At 35.7% G+C, this 25,177-nt stretch overlaps 1 protein-coding gene across 5 annotated transcripts in view; it reads left to right on the forward strand.

The window, feature by feature from the left end:
* The window catches only part of oca2 (oculocutaneous albinism II), a 125,175-nt gene that overhangs the window by 30,872 nt on the left and 69,126 nt on the right, over positions 1-25,177 (forward strand). For 4 of the 5 annotated variants that reach the window (XM_015364460.2, XM_069179026.1, XM_015364461.2 and 1 more), the window contains 10 exons: positions 815-872; positions 1,335-1,407; positions 5,873-6,030; positions 6,897-6,979; positions 7,501-7,654; positions 13,811-13,882; positions 15,228-15,293; positions 17,955-18,011; positions 20,821-20,945; positions 23,011-23,149. In XM_015364460.2, coding sequence (XP_015219946.1) covers positions 815-872; positions 1,335-1,407; positions 5,873-6,030; positions 6,897-6,979; positions 7,501-7,654; positions 13,811-13,882; positions 15,228-15,293; positions 17,955-18,011; positions 20,821-20,945; positions 23,011-23,149 — 985 coding nt within the window. The remainder of the gene's footprint in view (positions 1-814; positions 873-1,334; positions 1,408-5,872; positions 6,031-6,896; positions 6,980-7,500; positions 7,655-13,810; positions 13,883-15,227; positions 15,294-17,954; positions 18,012-20,820; positions 20,946-23,010; positions 23,150-25,177) is intronic. The other variant, XM_069179025.1, reaches the window with a different exon arrangement.

Raw genomic sequence — 25,177 nt, forward strand, 5'->3', positions numbered from 1 at the left:
TTAGCCTGTACTGTACATTCATTATTCGGGCGCAGTGTTTACATATAACTGATTTGTAAGATCTTGAGCTTGAAAAGGAAAAAAAATACATATTGGTTTTCTTTGTTGCCAGTTTGCACATGGCGTAAGTGCTTGCTGTACCTGGACGTGACCTGGAAAATAATTGTAGGTTGGGATAGAAAGATTTGTTTTAGCAAATCTTTTCTAGATATTTATTTAGTTTTTTTTGGTAAATCATTGTGATGTTTTCCAGGTCAGTATTTACAATTTGCTCTTGTTTAAAACAAAATAAAGAAAGTAGACAAGATTAGGACCTAACCTTTCACCAAACTCCTGTTATAAACTCAATTTGCTACAGTTTTGTCACAGTAGTTGAAATCTACATGTTGATAGCACTTGCTTTGGAGCAATTTATCTCTTGGGTTCAAGCTTAACACACAATACCTGAAGATAGAATGATCTTCGTATTATCAGTCTCTCAGTATTTTGGATTGTTTTGAAGTATTTTATTATATACATAATGTAGCCTTAAAAAACTAGGAAAACATCATAATTCTTGAATCACGAATTATATTATTCATTAAAACAGCTAAATATTTTGATCACCTATCTTTCAAAAATATATTTGATAGGGGAAACAAAATTCTTCACAATAACATTATCACAAACAATATGCAGTTTTTTACTGAAGTAAACATGATGCACACTTTGCTACAGTAATTGTTTCACAAACATTGAAGAAAAGCTCCATATTCCTAGTGTAGTAAAGAGCATCTTCTTAAATTAGCTCAAATAAGTATAATTTCTCTTCCAGGTATTGCTTAAGCATTTGCAAAATATCCACTATTTTTGCCATCGTTATCATCTGTTCAGTAAGTATGGTTTGCAATGTTTTGGACATTTAGGACAGTATAACTGCCTGCCTGTTTTACTCTGGATATATTCATTTTGCTTGTTCTGTTCAGAATACTGAATATCATATCTGTGTACAATTATTAATACAATGCGGGCACAAGACAGTACAATATCTTCCTTTTGTCATATTTACAGTTCTTAGACTGGTATTATTTGAGGGTACAGGACTCTATGCTGAATGAGTTAGTGCAGTAACAAAGGGAAAGAGTCTCAGTCTTGTACATATGTACTTAGGATTTTTGTTTGGGATATAGGACATTTTCTAATTTGGCAGGGTGTTTCACATTTCTGTGGAGTTTGGGATGTCCAGAAAAGTTAGTAAATAATAATAATAAGAATGAATCATTATTCCTATTACAAAGGTATACAGTTAATTTAACATTGCTTTTACAGGGGTGTCCTTTTTGTCCTCATTTCAGCTACTTTTCAGCATGTACCCTGATCGTGAAAGCCCCTGGCAAATGATTGCTGTTTCATCTGATGAACGCTTTTGTATCCTTTGTTTCTGATTATTTCAGAGGTGTCAGTTTTTTTTTCCCTTGTTTATGCTTTTTGTGGACTGGTGTGTGTTTCGCTGATGGTCTGATAAAGCCTGATAAGACTGACAGTTTAAATATACTATTGCAGACTCAGCCGGCTGCAGCACTTGTCTGATGGATGGAGTTTGCCAGTGTCTACTGATTTACTTGTCTTTTTTGGACAGCGATTCTTGGTATTACATTTGCGGGCATAAGGAATAGGTCACTTCATTTAAAATTATATGTTCATTTAAAATTACCATTTTGTTTACTTAGCAGATTGGAACGAGAAACAATGAGTAGCTTTCCAGCATTTCAATCTCACTACAGTATTTTGAAGCCATTGTAGTTTGGTAGAAATGGATAGTAAGATAACGTAACATTACACATTCAAATTATATTAGTGTCTTCTACTTGTAAATCCCCAGCTGTTATTTGTCCCAGGCTCATATAGAGGCTTTCTGGAATGTTAGGAAAAACAAGAAGAAGAAATCTTTATAAGATAACAATATGTCTGAGATTTAGTAAAATCCTCTCACAAAACCTAACAGAAAATGAAGAAGTTAATGTAGTTGGATACATGTGTACAAAATGAAATTCAGTGATTCTTCATGGCAGGTTTTCTCTTTCATTTTAACCAAACCCCAAAGAATAATATTATGCTGGTTTTTGTACTGTATGTTGCAAGTATTCTATATAAATATTCCTGTCTGTTCAGGAGGGATGACTACAACTTTAATTTCAACCGATTTCAATCATAATGATTCCTGTCGTACTTTCTTGTAAGTTATACATATCAAATTCTAATTCCTCTTTGTTGCGTTTTGTCATCCCTCCTCCTCCACCTCATCTTCACCACCGGGAACAGTATGGCTTGGTTGCCTTTGTTGGCTTAGCCAAGCAGGTTAAGTTACTGTACATGTCAGCACACTACAAATACTCAGTGAACAACCCCACACGTATCTATTCCATTGGTGTCATCACATCCTGTGAATCTGACCTATGTTAAAAATATTTTCACTTTTGTTTGAAGTAATTGCGCTAAATATTCTTTTGGTGAGAGAGCGTGTTTCACCAAATCCCCTGTCTGATTTAAAGTCTTGACATTGGCACAGACCCATCTTGCCCATGTATTTTACAAACCTAAATACTGCCTTTTGCTAGAATTCTCTTGCATTGTCCTCAGACCTGTGCTGTATACTGTATCCACTGAAGACATTTCTCATCAAAACTGTTAAATCACTTTTGTCTTCTAGTTGCCTTATAATTCGTCATTCTCTAGTTTCTACTGTTATTTTACTAAATTTGCTTAGTACAAGTAAATATTGAACCATCCAAAGCCTTATCAAACAACAGGCTTAACGTAGTACAATGCCTATATGATAATGATAATATCCAGATTCCTTATTATGCATGCAGGTGTCTTTGTTTTGAGAACATTGATACTATATGGTGAATATAATATTTTATTATGTCCTCTAGAAACCTAGTAGGCCGAGTCAGGCCAGGGGAATATTGGATTAATGGATGTTTACATTTGAAAGACAAGGCTATCAAATGTTTGCAAGTGTGTCCCTGCTCTGGTCAGTAAGTTCCAAAGTAAATGTTCTGAATGGTCAGTGTACTGTATATTTATACAATAATTATGTTTTGGAAAATAGAAGCATTTTGAATGTTCCAGGGATAAAACTGATAAAAACTGATGTTTTCAATAACATCATTCAAAAACATGCACATACTGTATAGTAAATTCAAATTTCTGCCTTTGCCAAGGTTCAAAGGAAACGCAGCCTTTTCGTGTCTAAATCAAGGACAGAGATTTAAGCAGACTCATTAGAATGAACTGGTCTACATACTGTATAAACTGATGGAAATTCAAGGAATGGAAGCTGTATGAGGCCATTATGGGTAGGTGCCGGATGCTGCCCAAATTTGTGACTTCGGTAACCCTTCTCTTCCCCCTGGGCCTCATACCGTACTTGATATGTGTGATCAAGAGTTGGTGTGAAGGCAAACACAGAGAACTGTCCCATAAAACTTACACTAATGTTATGTCATATCAAGCAATTGAACCACTTCTTATTCTGTTCTTCAATATGCTATTGCTTCCTAGTTGGGGGAGAGCAAAACTTATATCCTCTGCTCCCTAGAGCACACCTACCCACCAGAGACTGGCATTTCGGCATTAACGAAATGACCGGGATCGCAATTTGCAATGATTACCTGAAGCCCCAGAGCATGTGTTGGATGTAATTTGTTCATCACAGCCCTCAGAGGCAGAAAGCACTACAGGTGAGGCAAGGTCAGCATTCAAATGATTATCACTTAACAAGATCTCTGAGGAGGACTCATTAATATTCATTCCTTGAAAAGGCTGTCTACTTTTCTAATTGAGGTGTTCAAAATGGGTAATGGCTCTGACCATCTGCAAGAGGTACTGTAGCAGCCCAGACATGGAAAGTCATTTGTATTTTGTTACAGTGTTTGATTGTTATACAAAACAATGCAGTTATAAGTAGAAGAGGAAATTTCAAAGTTAAAGGAATGAGGAACTCAACTGTAAAACAGTGTACTGTAGTGTAGGCCCACCCATACACAGTTTTTACTTTGATAGTTGGCTCTGACCGTCTAGCATTCTCTCTTATACTAAATTTGAGAATAAGAATATATTTCACCTTCTGCATATGCTTCACTATGGGAAGCAAACTTCAAAGGGAAAAATGGATTTTCCCAGAGCTAATCCTGTATTCCCAAATGTAAATGGAAACAGTAAGCACATATGGTATCCTTTCTTGACTCAGAGAAGGGCACTGTTAAGTCTTGTTTAGTAATAAATTAGAGAACAGTTGGAAAAGCTTTGTCTGTTAGTGCAAATGTCATCTAATGAATTGGATAAAGTACTAAAGTACTTGTACGTCAACACAATTCAGTGAATTAATTATCTGTCACCTTGCTTAGTTACAGTGCATTTTGCTTAATTACAAATGAAGTACACAGTACACATTTTACAAAAAAGTGAATATTTTTAATCAAAATCTAATACACTCAGCCTGAACATTTTCATGAGTGAAAGATGTTAAATGTCAGCAAGAAATGCAAAGACCAATCAAAATACAACACAGTATATAGATTGCACAAATACAGTATACATGCCCTTTGCTAAATAAACCTAAGTTAGTTAATGTGCACAAAATGAACTTAAATGTGTCACACAATTAGTTGCTTAATCTCTGTGTGAAAGTGGTTGATTTTAGAATAATTACATTTTATAGCAAATCTACGACCAGACATGAAATTTGGTAACCATCAGTAAAAACCTGCTTAACTGCTTTTAACTTTTAAAATGTATCATTCATCAATTAAGATAAAAAGAATAGTTTAAAATCAACACTTTACTACTGTGGTTGTTATTCTGGATACAAATGGTTCTAAAAAAGCACCATAGTGTACTGAATGATAATATCCTTCATTATGTTAGAACTGCTTCTTGTACACGAATTATTGAAATTGACATTAATAATTTTCTTTTGCAGGTACACTGTGCAGAAGACCCTTTGTATTACACTAGTCAATACAGACAAATATTGGGGTGTTCCTTTGAAAAACAAGCTGAAATTTTAGGACACATTATATTTTGACATGATCTCAGTCATAATGTAGAAAAGAAATATTTTTTATAATTTAAGATTGTTTTGTAGTCATGGTGAAGAAGACAACAGCCCTGGGTTTTGGTGGGAAAAAAGCTTGCTGAACACTTTACCGGACTCTAATGTCCTAATGTCTGACAATAACTAATGATTGGATTTTTTTAACAGACAGGGAGACCTTCATGTATCAGATCAATCGGATATTATTTGTAAAGTGGCATTTTATTCCTTGCATCTCTAGGTGCTGTGGAAAAATAACTTATAGATGTTAAGAATAAGATAATACAAAAATGATTTCTTATTTTAAAAAAAGGCAGAGGAAAATTTAATCTGATGCACACACATCCGAAGACAGTTCTGTCTTCTATTGGTCGCAATTAACCAACCAATTTGTGAGGTCAATTTGAATGTCATTGGCATAAAAATGACAAGCAGTACCATATTTTTAAAGTATTTGACCAAAGGTTAACATAGGATATTATTGCTGTTGTCCAATTACTGTTATTTGAATCAATTCTATCCTCTTCTCTCTGTACAGCATTTCATTTAACAGGGTGCAGGGGAGTATACGGGAAATTGCAATTTCAACACAGTGCTCACATTTTTAGGCGGCACTATGGAATCTTTTGAGTTACAGAATGAAAATACATACAGTAGTACAACTTTGTTAAATGTGTACTTTTTTTACTTACATAATGCCGCAATGAGCTGAATAGTTCCTTTATAAAATGTGATGTATTTTACAGTTTGCCTTTACTTCCAAGGTTACTGTCTTTAACAGATTGGTTCCAGCTATGAATCTAACAGAGTTCAGAGACAATGCCCTTTTAAAAGTCCAAGTGGCAGGACCCTTCATTGATAATATGGCTGGTGAGACAACGGAGGAGTACGTTGTTGTCCAGGTGGAGCAGAATGAAGAAGCTGGGTCAAGGAGGAGACGCCCCCAGCAGGTTCTGATGACCTATGGCATTGATCCCTTCAGTCTCTACCCTTCTTTTCCCCGGGCTGGCCAGAGATCAATTTTCATGATCATTTTCTTGTAATATATTATGCTGCCAGACCACTCCTCATTGCTGGTTCTGGTGACAAAACCATTGATTTCCCTATCGATTGGATTACTGTCACTTGCGTACATCATCTCTGCTGCTTGTTTTTAGGATTCAGTTGGTCACTTCTGACTTGTAAAAAGTGAAAATGAAAATTTATACAGATTAAAAGAGGAAGCTAAGTAATACCGTTTTAGATAAAACTCTTTAAAACTGAGCCAAGACTTTGCTGAATTATCAAGAAATGGAGTGAATGAGACCAGTAGATTGACTGTTGTGTTATGTAATTTACATCATAGTACCCAGAATGGCATATCTGCTAGAAATGTATTGTAAAGGTAAATGAAAAAGAAAGGTTTTCCAGTTTGAGAAAATAATGATTCATTATTGGTTCTGAATTGTATTCTACTGTAAATTTGATATGTAATATAAGACACACATTAATCCTACTTCTAAAGCAAAAAGTTAGTTTGTTTAAAAAACCTCTTAGTAAACTTCACATGAGAAAGATTTACAGTTTTTCAGAGCTGCTCAGAATGTCTTGTCTTGGTTTGGTTTTCTTCTTGGTGGCATCTTGTTACAATTCCCATGTGAAGCTCAAGATGTGCTTGGTTCTTGAAGCTGTACCTACAGTAGATAAAGCAAACAGACCTTAATTAGAAATAACATGCAGTAATAACATATACAACATACCATACACAAAAAGTGAGAAAGGTACAGAAAAAAACACACACAAAAAAGAGAAGCTAGTTTTGTTCTTTTGTGCGCAGGTACTTTACAACTGGACCATACCAGTAAATTCCCAAAGAAATGATCAGATACTGAAAACTAGGACCTTTGAGGTAACCAACAGGTAGGTTTTATATTGCACTTGACAACAAATATATATATATAATTGTAGCTAAACAATGAACAGTGGGCTGATACATACTGTATTTTTTCATTAAATATTCAACAGAGCTTTCCACAGTGTCTATGAAGGATATTGTATATCAGTCCTTAATAATAGTTGAGAAGGTCATCTTTGTTCTGGGGATCTCATATTTCAGGATGAAATTCCTTTATTTACCCTTCTATTTTCATTCAGACTTTCTCTTCAATGAGATAAACCAAATCATAAAAAACATGGAAACACATTAATGGTGCAGGTGTTAATGGAAGAATTTTGTAAAAGCCCAGGAGCAATTTTATAGCTGTTTTTGTTTTGTTATTTACAGATACTGCATTTGAAAACACTTAAGTGAAAAAGCTCTGTGTAGTGTTTAAAGTCTTACCTGACAGACTGTACAGTGTGTATTGTGTAAGAGCAGGAAAATGCAGCAAAATTGACAACAGAGACCTCTGTTCATTATTTTCTTTTGCTTGTCTCTGCAGTGGCCCCATCTCTATAAGCATCCAGGCACTTCTGCAGGACACTCAGGTTGTTCCATTGTCGATGAGCCTTCAGTCCCTCTATGCCAGTGTGGAGACTCAAGTTGTAATCGCAGGAGTCATCCTAGCTGGAGTTTATGCTCTTATTATATTTGAGGTAACAGGTCACTTATTTAATCTGTGCATCTGCTGACCCTGTTCTCTGTTTTTTTGCCCACTGTTTCACTGTTCCAGTTGGTACATATCTGGAATCTCATCCAGCGGCTTGTCTGTACAGTATTTCTAACTTTGAAAGCGCAACTTACTGGACTATGAAAAAACAGAGATTTGTCTAATTAGTGGATGTGAAGTTTCCATCTTCAAGCTGTGCTGTAGAGTTTAATTATTTTTAAACCCTGCCTTAATATCTATATCTGTAGAGTTTTCATTTTGGTAAATGTATTATTTCTCCCTTCTCCTTAAACATCTCTCTCCTCAATTAAAAAAAATCTTATTTTTAGCAAAAATAAACAGAGAATGTTGTATGGCAGAAGATGTCTTTCAAAGTGAGGTTCATTTCAGTTTTACCTTTAGCTACAGTATGCATGGAGTATACATTAATACTGCTGTATTCTTGCTACAGGATTGCTGCCCTAAAACACCACAAGTGAAACATGCCACAGCTCATGTGAAATCTGGTACTAGACTTGTCAACTTGCTCACCACTGGGTGGTGCTAAGGTTTACAGTGTGAATGTGTTGTTGTTTACTGATGGTTTTTACTTAAGCCACGACCCCGAAAAACAGTCTGGCATTATATAATGAGGAACAGAGCAATATTTATAATGCTTTCAGTTATTATTTTTATAAATAGACATGAATTGTACTGAAGATGCCTGGATGAACTTTAGAAATGTATAAAGTTCACTTTTGCAGCTGTAGTACTAGTGTGAGACAATGTGCCCTTACTGCCCCCCCTTTAGAACATAAGTGTGAAATGAGTTATTATACACCTTTGGCTTTATCTTTACCAGGAAATAAAAATCAGGCCAGGTATTTATTTGGTACCTTTCACCTTGAATTCTTCACTACTACCTGCATTTGCGTAATTAAAACACGCAGAGTTACAACAGACAGCTTTAAAGTTAAATCAGGACAGTAATATAATTGCCGTCAATCCTCAACAATATACTGTACGAGTACATTCTTGGAAATTCTGGAGAGTATGCCTTCCTTTTTAATCAAATGAGCCGTTGTTTGCTTTCTAAGTTCTTTTATTTCTTCTTAATCTGCTCCAGTTCATTGCCTCAGATTGGTTTTCTTTTCCTTTTTCTGATAATGTATAAAGTATAATGTATAAGGTAAATGTATTATGTTGTTTTTTCTTAGTGTTATTTGTAAAGACATTGTCAAATGTCTTGAACATTCATTTCACTCACTATCACAGCTCATACTAACAATAGTTTTATTAGGGTAGTTATAGCTGGCTTGAAGACCTTAAGGTAAAGAATAAATATTTCAATCTGTTATGTATTGAAGCTAATTTAATCACAGCAAGCATTTCAAACACTGTTTGGATACAGTGGATACTGCAGGTGGCCTTATTGTAACAGAATATTTGAAAGACAATGCTGTAAAAATTAACATCTCTGCTTAATCACAATGGTGGTATACATTTAATTTTAAAACTATAAATGACTACATTGTTCTTCCTCTATGGTTTCCAGATGTCCAAGTTCTGAGGCATCTGTAGAAAATTTCAAAACAAGTTTTGACTTTGGTAAATACATGTACTTTTGGTACAGTAGTTACTGTTTCTAGTTTTGACAAATTGTCTTTGATAAACAGTACAGTATTTCAAATCCAGTGCTATTGTGATTAAACAGCATTAAGGGATTCTTTTCAAATCTGGATGGCAGTTAAAGAAATACTTCTTGTTAGGAAAACAATATTGCCACCTGCCTGGAAGCAAAAACAAAAGAAAAAAAGGACACAGCTCTTCTTCATTGCTGCCTTAGAGGAACACCATGACATTATGGCAGCTTCCAGGCATACTGTAAGGCCGTTTGCAATTAATAAGAGTGTGCTTAGGGACATAGAGGTAAATCCATAACCTAAACCACGTGTTAACCAACTTTTCTACTTCTTGCTGAGTAAACCTGTGCATTCTGATGTGCTGTAATGTAATATTATACAAACCACTTACAATAGCTGAGACGTTTCAAAACCTGATTTTTTCCCCTTATTTCCCCTTCTCAGTGGGTGCTGCTTATGCACGTGTTGTTTTGTTTGACACTTTTTGTTTTGGTGATTTACTGTATATTGATTGAGTGACCCAGTTTGCTGACATTTTAGCGATTGCATAAACGTTCAATAAAAAAAATGCGAGTCAGTTGTAATTGAACTGACATGTTCAGCATTTCCTTTTCATTTTTAATGCTGGATTCCACATTTTAGAATAGGACATTGTGTCTCTGTGGATTTAAATTGTTTAGACAATAAAATGACCCATGAAAGGTTTCCATAGTATCTTTGGTTTTCTGGGGCCTTCTAAATACTAGCTGTTTACTTAAGAAGTATCCCCAGAATTTTCTGATCATCTTGTTTGCTAGCAAAAGGATGAAAGGAACAAAATCCAGCAAAATGAGAAATAAATTACATTTTCTTATGAATTATTCAATATTTAATGCTTACATAATCTTCAGTGCATTTCAGTAGAACCGTCCAGGTGTACTCATTGTATATGTGAATTGTATATAAATGTACAGGCATGTATTTTTTGTCATTTATACAATTAAAAGAAAATCAGTGCAATATCATTTGCCAGAGAAGTACTCAAACCATGTACCAGACACACTGGAAACAGCAGGTGTCCTTATGTACTGTAAGACAGCTGGCACTTTTTCTTCACAGTCAGTGTTTGTAACTTCCAAGGTCAATATTAAGCTGCCTTTTACTTGTCTACCTCTGATTGGATTGTAGCAATGACAGGTTGGAGTGCTCATTTTGAAGTCCAAACTAATTGAATTTTCTGTAGTTCCCGAAAATAAATGATAAGACTATGAAAAACTGGCTAAATCACCTGCTGGAATATGATATCATGAAAAGCTGCAATATGCTCGTAAAAATGTCAGGGCTCTCTTCCTCCCTTTTCAGAGTTACCTCCTGAATGAACTGGACAACAAACTGTGCACAGTGCACAGCTCGTGCACAGAAAGAAACATGCGCTTGTTAGTTTGCATGAGCGTGAGTGATACTTGTGACTCAAAGTGTGACTATGCCACAATTCATTTAAGCAAAAAGACATTCTGGGCATGTTGCTTGCAGGAACATCACAACATAAATTTATTAGGGCATTCAGTGACCATCTGATCGCTGTTACTAGACTCTGGTATCGTTGCCAAGTGACCTATGATTAGCCATGACCTGCATAACTATGAATAATTTCACATTAGGGACAGATATGGGATCGTTTCCATCAGAGCATCAACTAAATCTGGTCCCACAAATGGGCTTCATGGAGTACCCATAAACCTGATTATAATCATCAGATGACTGAGAGCTGCCAGTATTTGATGCAGGTGCTGCCGAATTCGTGACATCTTTACTCAATATCAGTGGGCTGCATGACTGACTCGCTGATGAATCCTTGTTCTGTGTCTCATTTGGCAATGGGTGAGCATCTGTTTGCAGGTGAAAATAATGTAAGGTTTGCTGAGGTCAGTGTTAGGAAAAAATATTAGTTTAGTAGTGGTAGTGTAATGGATTTGTGGTTCGTGAATGACAGTTTTTGGAGTTGACTAGATGCTGTTCAGAGTACCCTTGTCATACAGTATTCTGCGACCAATATTTTCTGAACTAGGCTCCACCTGTTCTTAAAGGAACATCAATGTCAGTTCAATCTTTTTTTCACCAACTGGGATTAGTGTTATGTCCTGGCCCACTCTCTTGCTTGATCTTAACCTAATCAAGTACCTGTAGTATGAGCTGTGTAGACACATACATCCCATAATGAAGCTGATCTGGCAGTTCATTTACAGATTGAGTCGAGGAATGTCCCTGTGGTCTGCATGCAATGTCTCTGACAATCTGTGACAAGCTGTGTGCATGCTTGCGTTCGCTTCTGTAAATCTGCCTGACTTGAATGCACTATGAGGCTCATAGCACATGTAATTTTTAGAGGTGTCTTGACAGAAACATTAAAAAATGAAAACTTCTTGTTACAGCTGTAATTTAAAGAGCATACCCAACTTTATATGTATAGAGTTATATGTTTATTTAATGTTTATCTTGAATTGGGGGTTATGATTCTAAATACAGTATACTGTACAGTATGTGTTATTTTGGTGAGCATAGTTACAATACCTAAGATTATACAAGACACCTACTGCAAAATTTGCAGTCTTTAAGGATTTAATGCCTTTTCCTTCTCATGGCTGTTTCATTTTTTGGAAAAACTTAAAAATGGCCCATCTTTTAAAAGAAAAGTTTGGGTACCTGAGAAAAGTCATCAGGAAATGTGAGATTCATTGTCAACCTATATATAATGTTTTTCACTTTTGTTCATGTTCCGAAAAGTGACTGAGATGGAACTAAGGAGAGAGCTCCAAATACTTTAATACATGCTAATGTAGTCTCACTCATTCATGTCAGTTAAAACTTAATTTATATACAAGAAAGAATATATTTAAATATATTTAAAATACTGAAGAATTTCTGGACAGTCAATAAGAGGCTTGGTGACAGTGAATTTTAATGAGTATGATATTGTTTTCTAATCTTTTAAGTTCAATATGAAGAGTGTTTTGGAATTAGGTTATCTGGATGTTATTTCACTCTGCGTAGTCCTCTCTATCTTCTAATGAGGCCTCACATCTTCAATGTGATGATTATGAACATCTTGAATCGCAATTCCTCCCCATTGGTATCAATTTATAACAGTGAGAAATTAAAGTTCAGAGATGTCTGTCATTAGTGCTGCTGCTGCTCTTTTACTGAAGTCTTTTCTGTTCCTAACCGCTCTTGAGTGATTGCACAAGCTAGGAAAGAGGCACTCCTGCATTATAATCAGTCAAATATCAGCAGCCTTGGTTTAGGAAAGGTCCAGAAAGACAAATATGCTCCAATGTTGAATTTTATGACATGTCTTACCTTGTTACTGCATTCAATTTTAAAATGATTTATTTGTGCTTTAGTAACTCTCCTCAATCCAGATGGATTTTATGATATGTTTTATTTTTCTAATGAGATTGACTGCTGTGGAAACTCATCAGAGGAAGTAATCTTGAAAAAAGGATGCTTGACGCAAATGACCAAAATCTTAATAATTATGTAGAAAAGTAAAAGATTTTATGTTCATCACTAAGAGAAATGTAGATAGGGGAATGGTTTTACAGATTATGTGAAAAACATGACAGTTATGATCAAGGTACAAGTATGTCCCAATTATAGAGTGAAGATGTGTAAAGGCTAACAAAATCTGCAACTCTAAAAATAAATATGCAACTCTAGGAGAAAAACAGGCTTCACAAATGTAATTTATTATGTTGTGATTTAGCAGTTTTTATTACTTTAAGGATAATCACATACACGTTATGGGAGACATTAGCAGCCTAATCATCTTCACATTTTATCCACACAAATTATGAGAATCTGTAGAGGACCTATTTATTACATAGAATTATCTTCATAAAATCCCTTCTAATATAATTTGGGGATAATGTTGTCTGACAATTTACCTAATTTATTTTGTTAAAGTATGAGACATCTGGTATTATCTGCACAAAACAAACTAACCCATTTAAAACAAAATGAAGAAAACAGGGTTACCCTTTCAAAGAGAAAAGTGATGTTAACTGATTTTCAGGAATATATCAGTTAATATCTTTTATGGACTTCAAAGCCACAGCATTCTGTCTTTTTCCCCCTACTAGTGCTTCTGTGTTTGCTCCATACTGTCATCCAGGTTTTCCGGCACAATTTAGCTTTCAGGATGAAAGAGTCTTTTTCCCTGAACTGGGTGTATAATCCTAACAGACTACATAAGCTCTGGCTTCTGGGTCACAATGGATCCAGATAAGGCTCCCAATGTTCTGACCTATGCCCTTGCATCTGGGTGACATGAGTATTTATACTGTATTTAGGGTATTTTTGGGCGAGCAAAAATCTGGAAAATCGTACAAGGTTGTTTTCCATAATAAACATTGCGAAATCAGTGACATGCTGTAGAGAGAATTTGTTTCTCCCTGTTTACGACAACAACCCTGTTGGTAGAGTAAATCATTTCCAGGACAGGATGCTTTAAAGGTGACAGCAATGTTCTTGTGTCTCTGCAGATTGTTCACAGGACCCTTGCTGCTATGCTGGGATCTCTGGCTGCTTTGGCTGCCCTGGCTGTCATTGGAGATGTAAGACTCGAAACACCTTCTCGGTCAGATCTCTTAAAATTCAGCTGGGGATGGGGGGTTCTTAAAACAGACCTTATACTTTTCCCTGCTTAATGAATACATTGGTAAACTTATATTTTGTTCTGTTCTCAAAACCCAGTTAGCTTGTTTTTGCAATTAGAGGCTGAATTAAAAGCTCTGAACCTCAGTTCAATGCCGAATGTTTTTTTTTCTTCTTCATTGTAATGGTACCAGAGGCAGGGCACGCTCTGCAGGTGTGCCATTTGACTTCTTCCAGAAAGAAACAAATTCTTTGAATGATTACTGTTGCCTGCATTTATTAACTAGTAATACAACTGTAGTGTCCCATGGTGTTACAGTGGACAGTAAGTCACAACAGTGAATAAAAGTTGTATGCCCTGCAGCAGGTACTGAAAAGAGGGTGGGAAAAAAGTTTGAAGCAACATACAGCAGTTTGTACATTTCTTCATTTAAAGCTCTTCTGCCTTAATTGTTCACATCTTTCTAAAAGAGACTTTGATTTCAATTGACTTATTTGGTTAATTACACATATATTCAGACCTTCTACTGCAAAGGACTAAAATATCAACATATTAAGCAAATGCAGACAAAGTCCAGTCAACATGCGTACAGTAGTGTAAACGGCTGTAGTAAAACCTGGGTAAGATTTTTCTGAATCCTGCTGTTTGCTCTTTAAGAATTGCAGTACATAATGATGACCCATTCAAAATAAAACTTGCCCAACTTGGGATTTTGCACTACTTATTTTAGGTATCATACTGTACATACAGTACTGTAGTACTGGAAACCTTTAAATAAAGACATGGCTATAACTCCAATTTGGTCCTTTAGGCTAAATACATCTGAGATTTTCTTTACTTGGTTATCCCTTGTATTGTAGATCAGTAAATGAATGTTAAGTAGTGAATTCTGCACCATTGCACAATTCAACAGAGAACACTGAATCTGTAAGAACAGTTTTCTGAAGACCACAGGCATTTACTCCCAATACATTCTGTAACCCCCTACATAGTATGTAACATCACTGACATTCTATGTCAGGGAGGGCCAACACCTTAGTCTTACAGTTTTTAATACATTTCCCGAAAATTATTGGAATAGTGAATGATTACCTACTAGTAAATTAGTTCACATGGGAAAATTAAGAGGAGCACATTGGTCTTTGAGAATTTCATTTTGGGTACCAAAATGTCATGGTTGTCCATTAGCATTTCTGTACAACATGTCCTGTATGGTGGATGAACGTGCCATAATTTTCTACACAGTTAAAAGTAATTCAGACAGAGCTGACATTAAAGATGTGCATGTCATTCTTTGTTTGCAGAGACCAAGTCTGGTAATGGTGGTGGAGTGGATTGATTACGAAACACTGGCACTTTTGTTTGGCATGGTAATTAAAATCTTTCAAGCATGGCATGAATTAAGCGAGAAGAAATATATTTAGTTGTCTTGTTTCATCTTATATCTTTTTGATGGTGCTGTCCTCAAAGACTTGAAATGGTTTTACCTTGAATATCTGCAGTAGCCACTGAGAGCGAAAACCTATTTGTTACACTTTTTCTGAAACAGCTGAATTATTGTACAAACACTGCCTCATCTGAGATCCAGCAAGGTTCAGAATCTGTCTCCATGACAACAAACAAGCACAGCCACTTTAAATGCAAGATGGCTGCTTGCGTTGAAAATGTCTTGTGGAAAAAAGAAGGGGTAGCTGTGAAAAGAAAAATTACTTGCACTTAGACTGGGCCCGCTACAAGAACAACATTTGCTGTATATTAAAATATTAAATTTATTTAAAAATATTTCACTTTATTGTAATATTGATCATTCTAATAATGATTTAAAATATGATTATTTTAATGTCTTTGCTGATTGCTTTTCAATACAATTGACTGCATTTGCTAATATATGACAGATTTGTTATTAGGGTCTTTATATGAACAAAGCAAAACTGGTACAGTATCTTTGAAAAATAGTAAGACAACAGGGATCATTTTCATAGAAACAACTCATTTTAATATTCATTAAGAAAAAAATCACAGTTTGTATCGATCGTAGTCATACAATATGCATTGTCTTAATTATGTTTCCCTCAGAATTGGCTTCATTTATTTTCAAACTAATCTAGCAAGAAAATCTGAGATAGTCATACGTGTGATTGCTGCAGATCTCTGACATTGTACTAAAATTGTATAGTTTTAAGAAGAACATTACCTGCAATAATTATTGCACCATATCTGTTCCATATAAAAACAAAATCAATCCAAAACAAAACCCTATGCCTAAAGACAATATCTGAATGTCATGATATATTAGGGAAATTAGGATATTTTGATGGCAGATTACTGTGCTGAAAATCATGCGAGTTTAAAACTGATACAAAGATGATACAAACACATTAGCTAAGAAACAGAAAAAATGGCTAAAATACTTTTCTTTTTGGGATTACTAGCCCTTTAGTGTTTATTAGGCCTCTGATCTTTAATGTCATATTTAGGCACTGTTAGAACAGGAATCCATACCACATCAACTCCATAAATGTGAGCAATTTTTTTTTCTTTTGCTCAGATAATACAAATATGACTCGATAGCTTTGTATAGATAAAGATCTAGTGTAAGCACCGGGGTACTAGGATGTACAGTATGTTTAACTATGATAAGGTGACAGGCTTCTCAGTACTGAATTGGGAGTGTGTAATTGAACAAATGTTAATTTTTCACCAGGTAATGAATGCCACAGCCTTCAGGGAAAGCAATGGCCCCGCTTGTTCAACTGTTTTTTTTCTCAGCAGTGTAGCCTTTGTAAATCTTGGCATTACAGCTGGGACTCTGAAATTAATTCTGCGCAGGAATCCCAAGACAAGTGTATTTGCCGAGGGGACAAGCATATAATTATTTTAAACAATCTGAAATGATTAATTAGGACAAATTACTTTTTCATGTTAGGTTATCGGAGAAGAAAAGAACAGGAATTACAGTTTACATTGGATGTTACAGATCGAGAAAACCTATCATTCATAATTTACCATTTTTACCAATTTTCTATATTCTGTTACAGGTGGTTGGTCTTAAAAGCAAGTTCACCTGTTACCACATTTGAGATACTCTTTTCAGAGATATCCTGTTGTTTATTGGATTTACTTGTGACTTGATTTACACTACTTGTGACAGTAAATAATTACCATTTAATGTTTTACCTTTTTAAGAATGGTGATATGCTTTTCTAGATTTTTTGCAGAGACTGAAATTGAAAATGAAAATAGGGATACTTTTTACATTTGAATCATTTGAAACGCAGACCAAAAGGCTATGAAATTGTGTAAGATTCAAATGGTTAAAAACTGTACATGCATTCTTCATGTGCATGTTTACTTCCTGGGATGTTTATTTACATATATTATGTTAATCTACATGTTAGAGAGGAATTACATAAAGCATTATGGATTGCATTTATAGTGGTTTTAAAAAAATACTTTGTGTTTACTCAGATTTCTTGCAATGATAATAATGATGTGAGAGATATTAGATCTATTAGAAAGCTGAAATTAATGATTTATCACTGTGAAATTTCCCTAGTACATGCAAAGTACATACTGTAACCAGTATTGTTGTTATCCACCCCATAAACAGCCACTTAATCATAGGTCAGATGCAAATTCATAGTGTTTAGTCTCCTGTACCTGATTAATAATAACAACCTGTACTTATTAATTTCTTGTGAATATACAATATATTTTATTGGAGTAATTTTAGTTCAGCATATGGAATCTGTGATCTCAGTGTGAATCCATGGTAGTATGGAAGTGAGGTAGGACTTAAGGTCACTCAAATATTCTCATACTGTACGTCTTCAGAATAGAAGAAGCATATAGGTAATCACAATTTGTTTTTTGACTTCCTTTAATTATGTCCTTATCAGATGAGACTGATTGTGAGTGCTTCTTAAACAGATAGGGTTATTTTCTGCAACCTGTAGACATGCTTATTTTTTAATAATCTAATAAGATGTTTAACTCTTTCTTGTTAATTTATAGCCCTATGTTTTTTACAGATGATTTTGGTGGCAATATTTTCCGAGACAGGATTCTTTGACTACTGTGCAGTAAAGGTAAACCAACCTACTTTGTGGGGGGGTTGAATTTGAATAGTGGAACCTTTGTGTTGACTGATGTCTCAGCTAGGGTTAGGAAGTGTAAATATTCAAATCTTTTAAATAAACCTAGAGCTTTATAGGTATTTCCATAGCTTCAGTCAGCACTATTTCTTTTACATGTGCTGTAGATAATTTTTATCATTTTTTATTCAAGAAATATTTATTCAGTCTACTTGAAGTTGGACTGCATTCCAGAAAGTTAAATCAGTCCTAAAGGGTTTGCAAAATACATTTGTTGCTTATGATGCACTAAGCATGTGTCCTGTGCAATGATATTTGAGTGGTGATCAATTTTAAAACCCCTGGAATTGTGAAAAGGCCTTCCTAGAGGAAATATAGCATTTACAGTATACTGTATGTTCCAGCTTAATCCCACAGAAGAAGGGATTTACAGGCTACTTTTCTTCTTCATTGAGGATCACGGAAATCTACCATGATGAGCTACATGTAAAATCATTGACATTTGCTGTCTGTTGCAGGGCCATAAGTCCTGTTTTACTTTCAACTCATAGTACTAAGTTGAGGCCCTTCATAGCGCCTGAAAAATGACATTTATCAGACAAATTCTGCCTGGACATGATAAAAGTATTTAAGTCACAATCAATAGGCTTTATGGAGTATAAAGCTGTTGTACATAATGTTGGCTCATACTATTCGGGCTCCAGTATGATGGACAATGGAGTCCTGATTTTCAATCTTGAATAAATACCAGTGGGGCTTCCAAGTAGCTCAGCTTGTAAAGGTGCTCACTCTGTGAATGATATTCCCCAGATGGCTTAGCACCACCAGGGCCATTTGTGATTAATTTGCTCTTCTTAGGTCTCAGCTGCTAGAAAAGGGCGACCCTCAAAACTTGCTCAGTGCCTGCAGGATTTCACCAACATCAGTGAAACTCATGCTGCTTCTCCAGAAACACTAACTCTCCTGTCAGGCACTCTGAAACTTGTAACATGTAGAATCATGAATGAGGATGGAGCGCTTGTAGATGATACTTTTATCATTTGTGCCCGGGCAAGTACAAGAGACAATGATGATGACTCGTAAAATATCTGAGGAAGTTTGGTGGACATCTTAAAAAAAAACAGGTATAGAATAGATACTCCTTTCTGATTGATGCATGTGTCCATAACAGATACCTGTTATGGTATGCAGTAATTCTGTTGATGATAAAATATATATAACAAATTAATTAGGGATTGGAAAATGATGCATATGCATTGACCATTTTAAGAAAATCATTTACTGTATTTTCTTTAACTTTGCCAAAATGCACTAAAATCTGGTCCATTCCAAGAAAATACATTAAAAGCTAGCAAGTCTATTTTGTCCACATAATTCTTTTTAAAATAGTCTGGTTTATTAAGTTGTATTTGCATTTTTAATATAGAGTATGATATATATTATTTCACTGTTTTTTTTAATATGGTTTATGCAAAACACAGTATTCTGAGTACTTAGATCCAACTCCATAAGTCCAAAGGACTAAAACCTTAGTCCTTTATCTGAGAAGTAAAGTAGGACAACCATCAAGCACAGCTTCTGGGTTTGCATGTATCGTTTTCCCTTTTGTCTTAATTGTTTCTTAATAAAAAAGGAAAATCACACAGATCTAAACCATTTATTTTTCAAGAAATCAGAATGAAAGTGCATACAAAAGGTTTACAGCTATTTCAAGCCTATTACAGTACTGTACATACTGTACCATCCACAATCTGTGCTTTATGAGAGCTTAACCAGCAGCTACCTTATCAGGGATAGGTGACAGCCCCTGGTTTATCAAATTCACAATCACAGGGAACAGCACAAGGCTTTCAGTACATTCTGTAGGCAACTATGTTTCAGATTGTTTTTTTTTTTAATTCCTGCAAAGTATAATCAAGTTATGTGGCAGTCCATGATGATAAAATTTAATCATTTTTCATCATTCCATCACAGTGATCCTTTCTTTATTTAGGAAAGCAAAATTAAAAGTGTTTGTGTATCTTCTTAGTAACTTTTTAAATTAGATTTAAGCATTAAATTAGAGCTAGATGACTAGTGAAATATTGATTACTGCTGAGTTTGAAGCAGCAGGGGCTAACCTATTAACATTTTAATGGTATGTCTTTTCCATTCAACCAAAAGTATCTGTGAGTGTTATAAAGTTAATTTTTGATTTTTCTGCATTCTCCTCACACCAGTTCATCTTGGCAGTTGAATGAGGTTCAATAAAACAAACATTTTCTATAGGTTTTGCATGGCTGGTTGTTGGAATATTTAAATGAGATTGTGAAGTGTTAGCAAGTGGTCTCTTGAATACTTATTAAACCAGCAGCCTCTATAGGAGCACCCCACTTCATAGACAGCTGTGTTACAGGAGGAAGTTTGATAGTAATTTATTGCACTTTGCTATGAGATTAAACTCTTTGAGAAAACCTATGCATTTTCTGATCATCTTAATGATGGGATTGTCATGCATGATTGTCCTAAGCTGTTATCTTAATGCCCCTGTAGGTGATGAGAGAACAGCCCAGCAATTGTTCATTTGAGCCTCCAAGCTTATAGGTTGGGGACTAAAATAATTCTGCAGGAATTTCTTTATTGTTTGAGACTGATATTTCTGGGAGGGGTGAGATTAGTGCATGTTGGGGCGATTTAGTACTACAGCTGAAGAACAGCTGTGTAAATTTGACTAACTGTTAGCAGTCAGGAAGAGTAATGCTCCTTTGAAGACGCATAAAATGTGAGTGTCTCTTTTTGTGACTCCCAAACTCTTTTTCTATAGGCTTATCAGCTGTCCCGAGGAAGAGTGTGGCCAATGATCATTATCCTGTGCCTCATTGCAGCAATTCTTTCGGCCTTTCTTGACAATGTTACCACAATGCTACTCTTCACCCCAGTAACTATAAGGTAAGCACTGTGCCACATGCTCTGTACTTGAATTGCACTCACCAAGCACCAGTGATGTCATCTGATGTACGAGAGGTGGCTATCTCCCAAAACAAATAAAATGGCACACTGACAGGGTTGGGAAGTACTGTTCAAGGAGTGTGGTGGAGTGTGTTCCAGAGTTGGTCACATTAGTCTTTGATATTCTTTAGTTTTTAGTGGTCTTTCCTGTTTTTTTAAGCCCTTCCAATTATTCTCACCATCTCATCACTCTCTGTCTTCATTAATCATCCAATTCTCAGTCTTTACTAATCAATTTAACACAACTAGGCACTGGAGAATTCATCTCAGTTAACTCTGTGTCAACCCCATCTCAATCTTTACTATTCACATTAACACATCACTTGGTCTGACTTTTGAGCCAAGAGACTGGCTTTCTCACCAAGCCACTCTCTACATATACATTCTTAGAGTGGAAATTACTGTATTTCACACCTTTGTGTAATAAAATGAAAAATATACAGAATTTCTTATACGTTACATGATAATGACTAAGAGGTGCAAAAACATATATAAATGAGTATAAATGCACCAAACTGGAAAATAACACAATAATTACACATTTTGTTTTCTGGAACAATCTCTGGAAAGTCCATGTCTTTTGTAAGAAGTATTGATGAAAAATAATTATATTTGAGGAACATGCACACTAGGCTGGGATTAAGTGTCAGTAAACCTTAAAATGGAGTAAGTGTAAATGTAAGTCATGTCCTATTCTGTGAACATTTCACTTTCCTATAGGTCCTTAGACATTAATTATTACCATTACACTAAGTGAAAGCAATCCTCTAAATTTGTAGATTTTAGATTTTAGAGTCTAGGAGTGTCAAGTTTCAGACAACCCCAAATCTCTTTTACCTTCTCAGGTTTCACTTTTTAAATTGTCTGGAGACCTCACAGCCTCCTTCTTTCTACTGCAGTTCGATAAATCACTTTCATTTAAAATAGCTCTCTTTAAGTAAATGCCTTGCTTACAGCGTTAAATGCTTTTTGATTCCAATTAGCAGCTACTGTATGTTTTAGACATTTCTCTTCTCACCTAAGGAAGGGTTACAGTGGGATGTGAGAGAGCTCTGCAGAGTGTTTCTTACTTTAGGTTTTATGCAGAATGACACTAAGTTGTAGTCTTCCCCTCCAACTTGTCCTGTCTTTCACACTGTCTCATTCATTTAAAAGTAATTTCAAAGCCCAGCATTGGCAATCACAAACCTCTGAGAGCAAAAAGGGATGTTGAACGAATAGCTGTATTTTTCTTAATTTCTTAAAATATGTTTGGAGTTCTCTGAACTTCTGCCTTTTCCCATTATATTCATCAAGTTTACATCCTGGAGGGATGGTAGTAATTCTCCAGCACCTAAACGTCAGTGTTTGTATCTGATTTTACATCTCTCTGTGGGGCAACTGGTGCCAGAACATTATCCCATATCTCATGTGTGTGGTGTCAGTGTGTTCTGTTTATCATAGAAAAAAAGATTCTTAAATGTTGTCAACAACCCCTAAATGTGAGAGAACATTCCCTGATCCTCAACATAAATATGTTATTATTTCACCTCTGTAAGATTAATTTAGAGGAAGAATGTTTTTCAAAGGGATAATTCTTCAGCGACGCATCATCTCTAGAGAGATGTGGAGAATATTTATGAGGTTTATGCAGCAATTGATGTTTTATAAGCATTGAGCCATTAAAGCTGAATGTATTTTATTCAGTTTGTGTGCTACCAAGAATATGATTATGCAATATCCTAGCACCTCCCTCTCTTAAATTGCTTGTCCAGTGACAGGGATTTTAGTGTTTGGGTCTAAAGCAGCCCTCATAATTCACATACAGCTCTTCTTTTCTATGGCTTAGGTATCATTATCTGAGCTAGTATTCTGTCTACACGATTTGTCATTCTGCTTCAGTTTTCACATTGATGTTGCACCTTCAGGACTGTTTGGACAGCTTGAGTGCTGTAAATCAAGTTATGGTTTTCAGCAATCTAATCAAGACTTAAGGGCTTTTCTGTTTCTGTTCTTTATCCCGCAGGTTGTGTGAGGTGCTTAATCTAGACCCCAGACATGTCCTGATTGCAGAAGTAATCTTCACAAACATTGGAGGAGCTGCCACAGCTGTCGGGGATCCACCGAATGTGATTATAGTCTCAAACCAGGACCTGCGGAAGAAAGTATGCAATTTTCAGCACTTCTGATAAATCTAGGAATTTAACCAGGGGATTCTACAGTGGCCACAGTAACTGATCCATTCATTGAATGTTTCATCTAAATCTTCATTTTAGATGTTTTAGGGTGTTCTCTAAGAAGAAATCTAATTAGGCATGGTTTAAATGTAGTTTATACAGTAGGGTTGGGATGCCTTTGATATTGTTGTGCTTGAATATTTAACAATATGCAATTCAGGACTTATTTTTTTACCGCACAATGTCACCAATTAAGATCCAAGAGTTAGGTCCTGAAGCAGTTGTCCTTTTTCCGAGGCCAAAGTCATGGTATGTTTTGTCCACTCATACATTTTTAAATATGTTATCCAGTACAGGATCACGGGTGTTTATCCTCGGTGCTTACCCTCGGAAGCAACAAGCGCAAGTCAGGGCACACCCTAGACGAGATGGACAGGGCACACACAGTGACGAACACGCACACACAAAACAGAACAGAAGGCCAATTTTCCCAGAAGCCAATTAAGCCAATTAACCCACAAGAATGTGGTTGGACTGTGGGAGGAAACCCACTCGAACACGGGGAGAACCTACAGATGGCATCCCAGGAATTGAACCCAGGGCCGCAGTTCTAACCACTGCACTGCTGTGCTGTAGTAGGTTTTGTCAACTCTTTAAATAATCAAGAACTCAGAGAAAAAGAATGATTACATTAATTGTATTTAACGAATAGCTAATTCAATTAGGCAATTTGTTACTCAGAGGAATCAAAGGCTAAAAACATTTTGCACCTCGAAGGCCTGGTCTTGTGAATTCATATTTAAGATATTGTTTGTGACATCAGATCTAGAAAGTAAGTCGAATTAACGATTTTTTTCTTGTGTTTAAGACTTGATGCCTCAGGGTTATTTTTCCCCAGACGACATAGAGTTGTGTCTGGCACAAATAATATTTAGATTTATTTAATATGCTTTCTTTCATTAATCAAAAAGTTATAATAAGAACATACACATAAAATAATTTAATTCATAGGACAGTGATGTGTTAGTTTCAGAATGCAACAAGAAATGCATAAGTAATACAATACGATGCAAAGTGGATAGATATGTTCCAAGAAAAGAGTCCAGCTCTGATCTGTGTGATCACTGCAAAGAGCTGATGGGGGATGAGGCCAAGGTCAAACATTCAGGTGGTGTACAAGGCAAAGGTGACATTCTGAGGTCTGACAGAGATAAGATGGTTGGTTACGTGTTTCAAAGACAGTTAAGATTTCAAGAAGGGTTAGGAAGGAGGAAAGTCAGGCATCGTGATGACTAGGAAAATATTAAGAGTGGGGAATCAGAGTTGCTTCTGTAGATTGTGTAGAACAGAACCCTGACAGGAGAGGTACGGGACAACCTGCCAAGTGAGGAAGGTGGTGCTCTTGTGGTAGACTGCTTGTCAATGGGTTTTCGGCAGGAAATGCATCATTCTCATAAATCTGGAATCTGGATTGAAAGTAATATTGGTGACAAATTCAGTTAATGAAAAAAATAAAATAAAACAAATAATATTTTCTAACCTAAATAATAGAAGCTGAGTCAAAAAATAATGTTAGTCCATACTGCTGCAGTTCTTCATTTTAGTCATTTTTCTGTGAAGGGGTTATTAAGTCTTAAAAGATCAGGCACTGTGACAGTACCTCTGCGTTGAAGTGAACAGAAATAGTCCTTTCATCAGAAATGTGTTTTTAAAAAAATAATCAACCGTGGATGTAGCCTGGTTTTGTTGGTACTCAGGACTGTAGAGAGAAGAGTTTTCTTTCCAGTAAGCTAATGATGTGTTTCTCTGTAAGTTTAAACAAACCTATTTCTCTTATGGTGACAGTGGGGGAGGAGTAATACTCCACTGATAGTGCTGTTCAGACAGGGACTGATGATCTTTGATGGAGTTTGAGTACTTTCTCTGGAAACGTATTCCTTTATCACTGTGTATCAAAACGGGTTCGTGTTGCCTTCATTCTGACAAAAAAGTGCGTACTTTTGCATCTGATACCTA

Source organism: Lepisosteus oculatus, chromosome 15, assembly GCF_040954835.1.
Source record: "Lepisosteus oculatus isolate fLepOcu1 chromosome 15, fLepOcu1.hap2, whole genome shotgun sequence".
In the NCBI taxonomy this organism is placed as follows: Eukaryota; Metazoa; Chordata; class Actinopteri; order Semionotiformes; family Lepisosteidae; genus Lepisosteus; species Lepisosteus oculatus.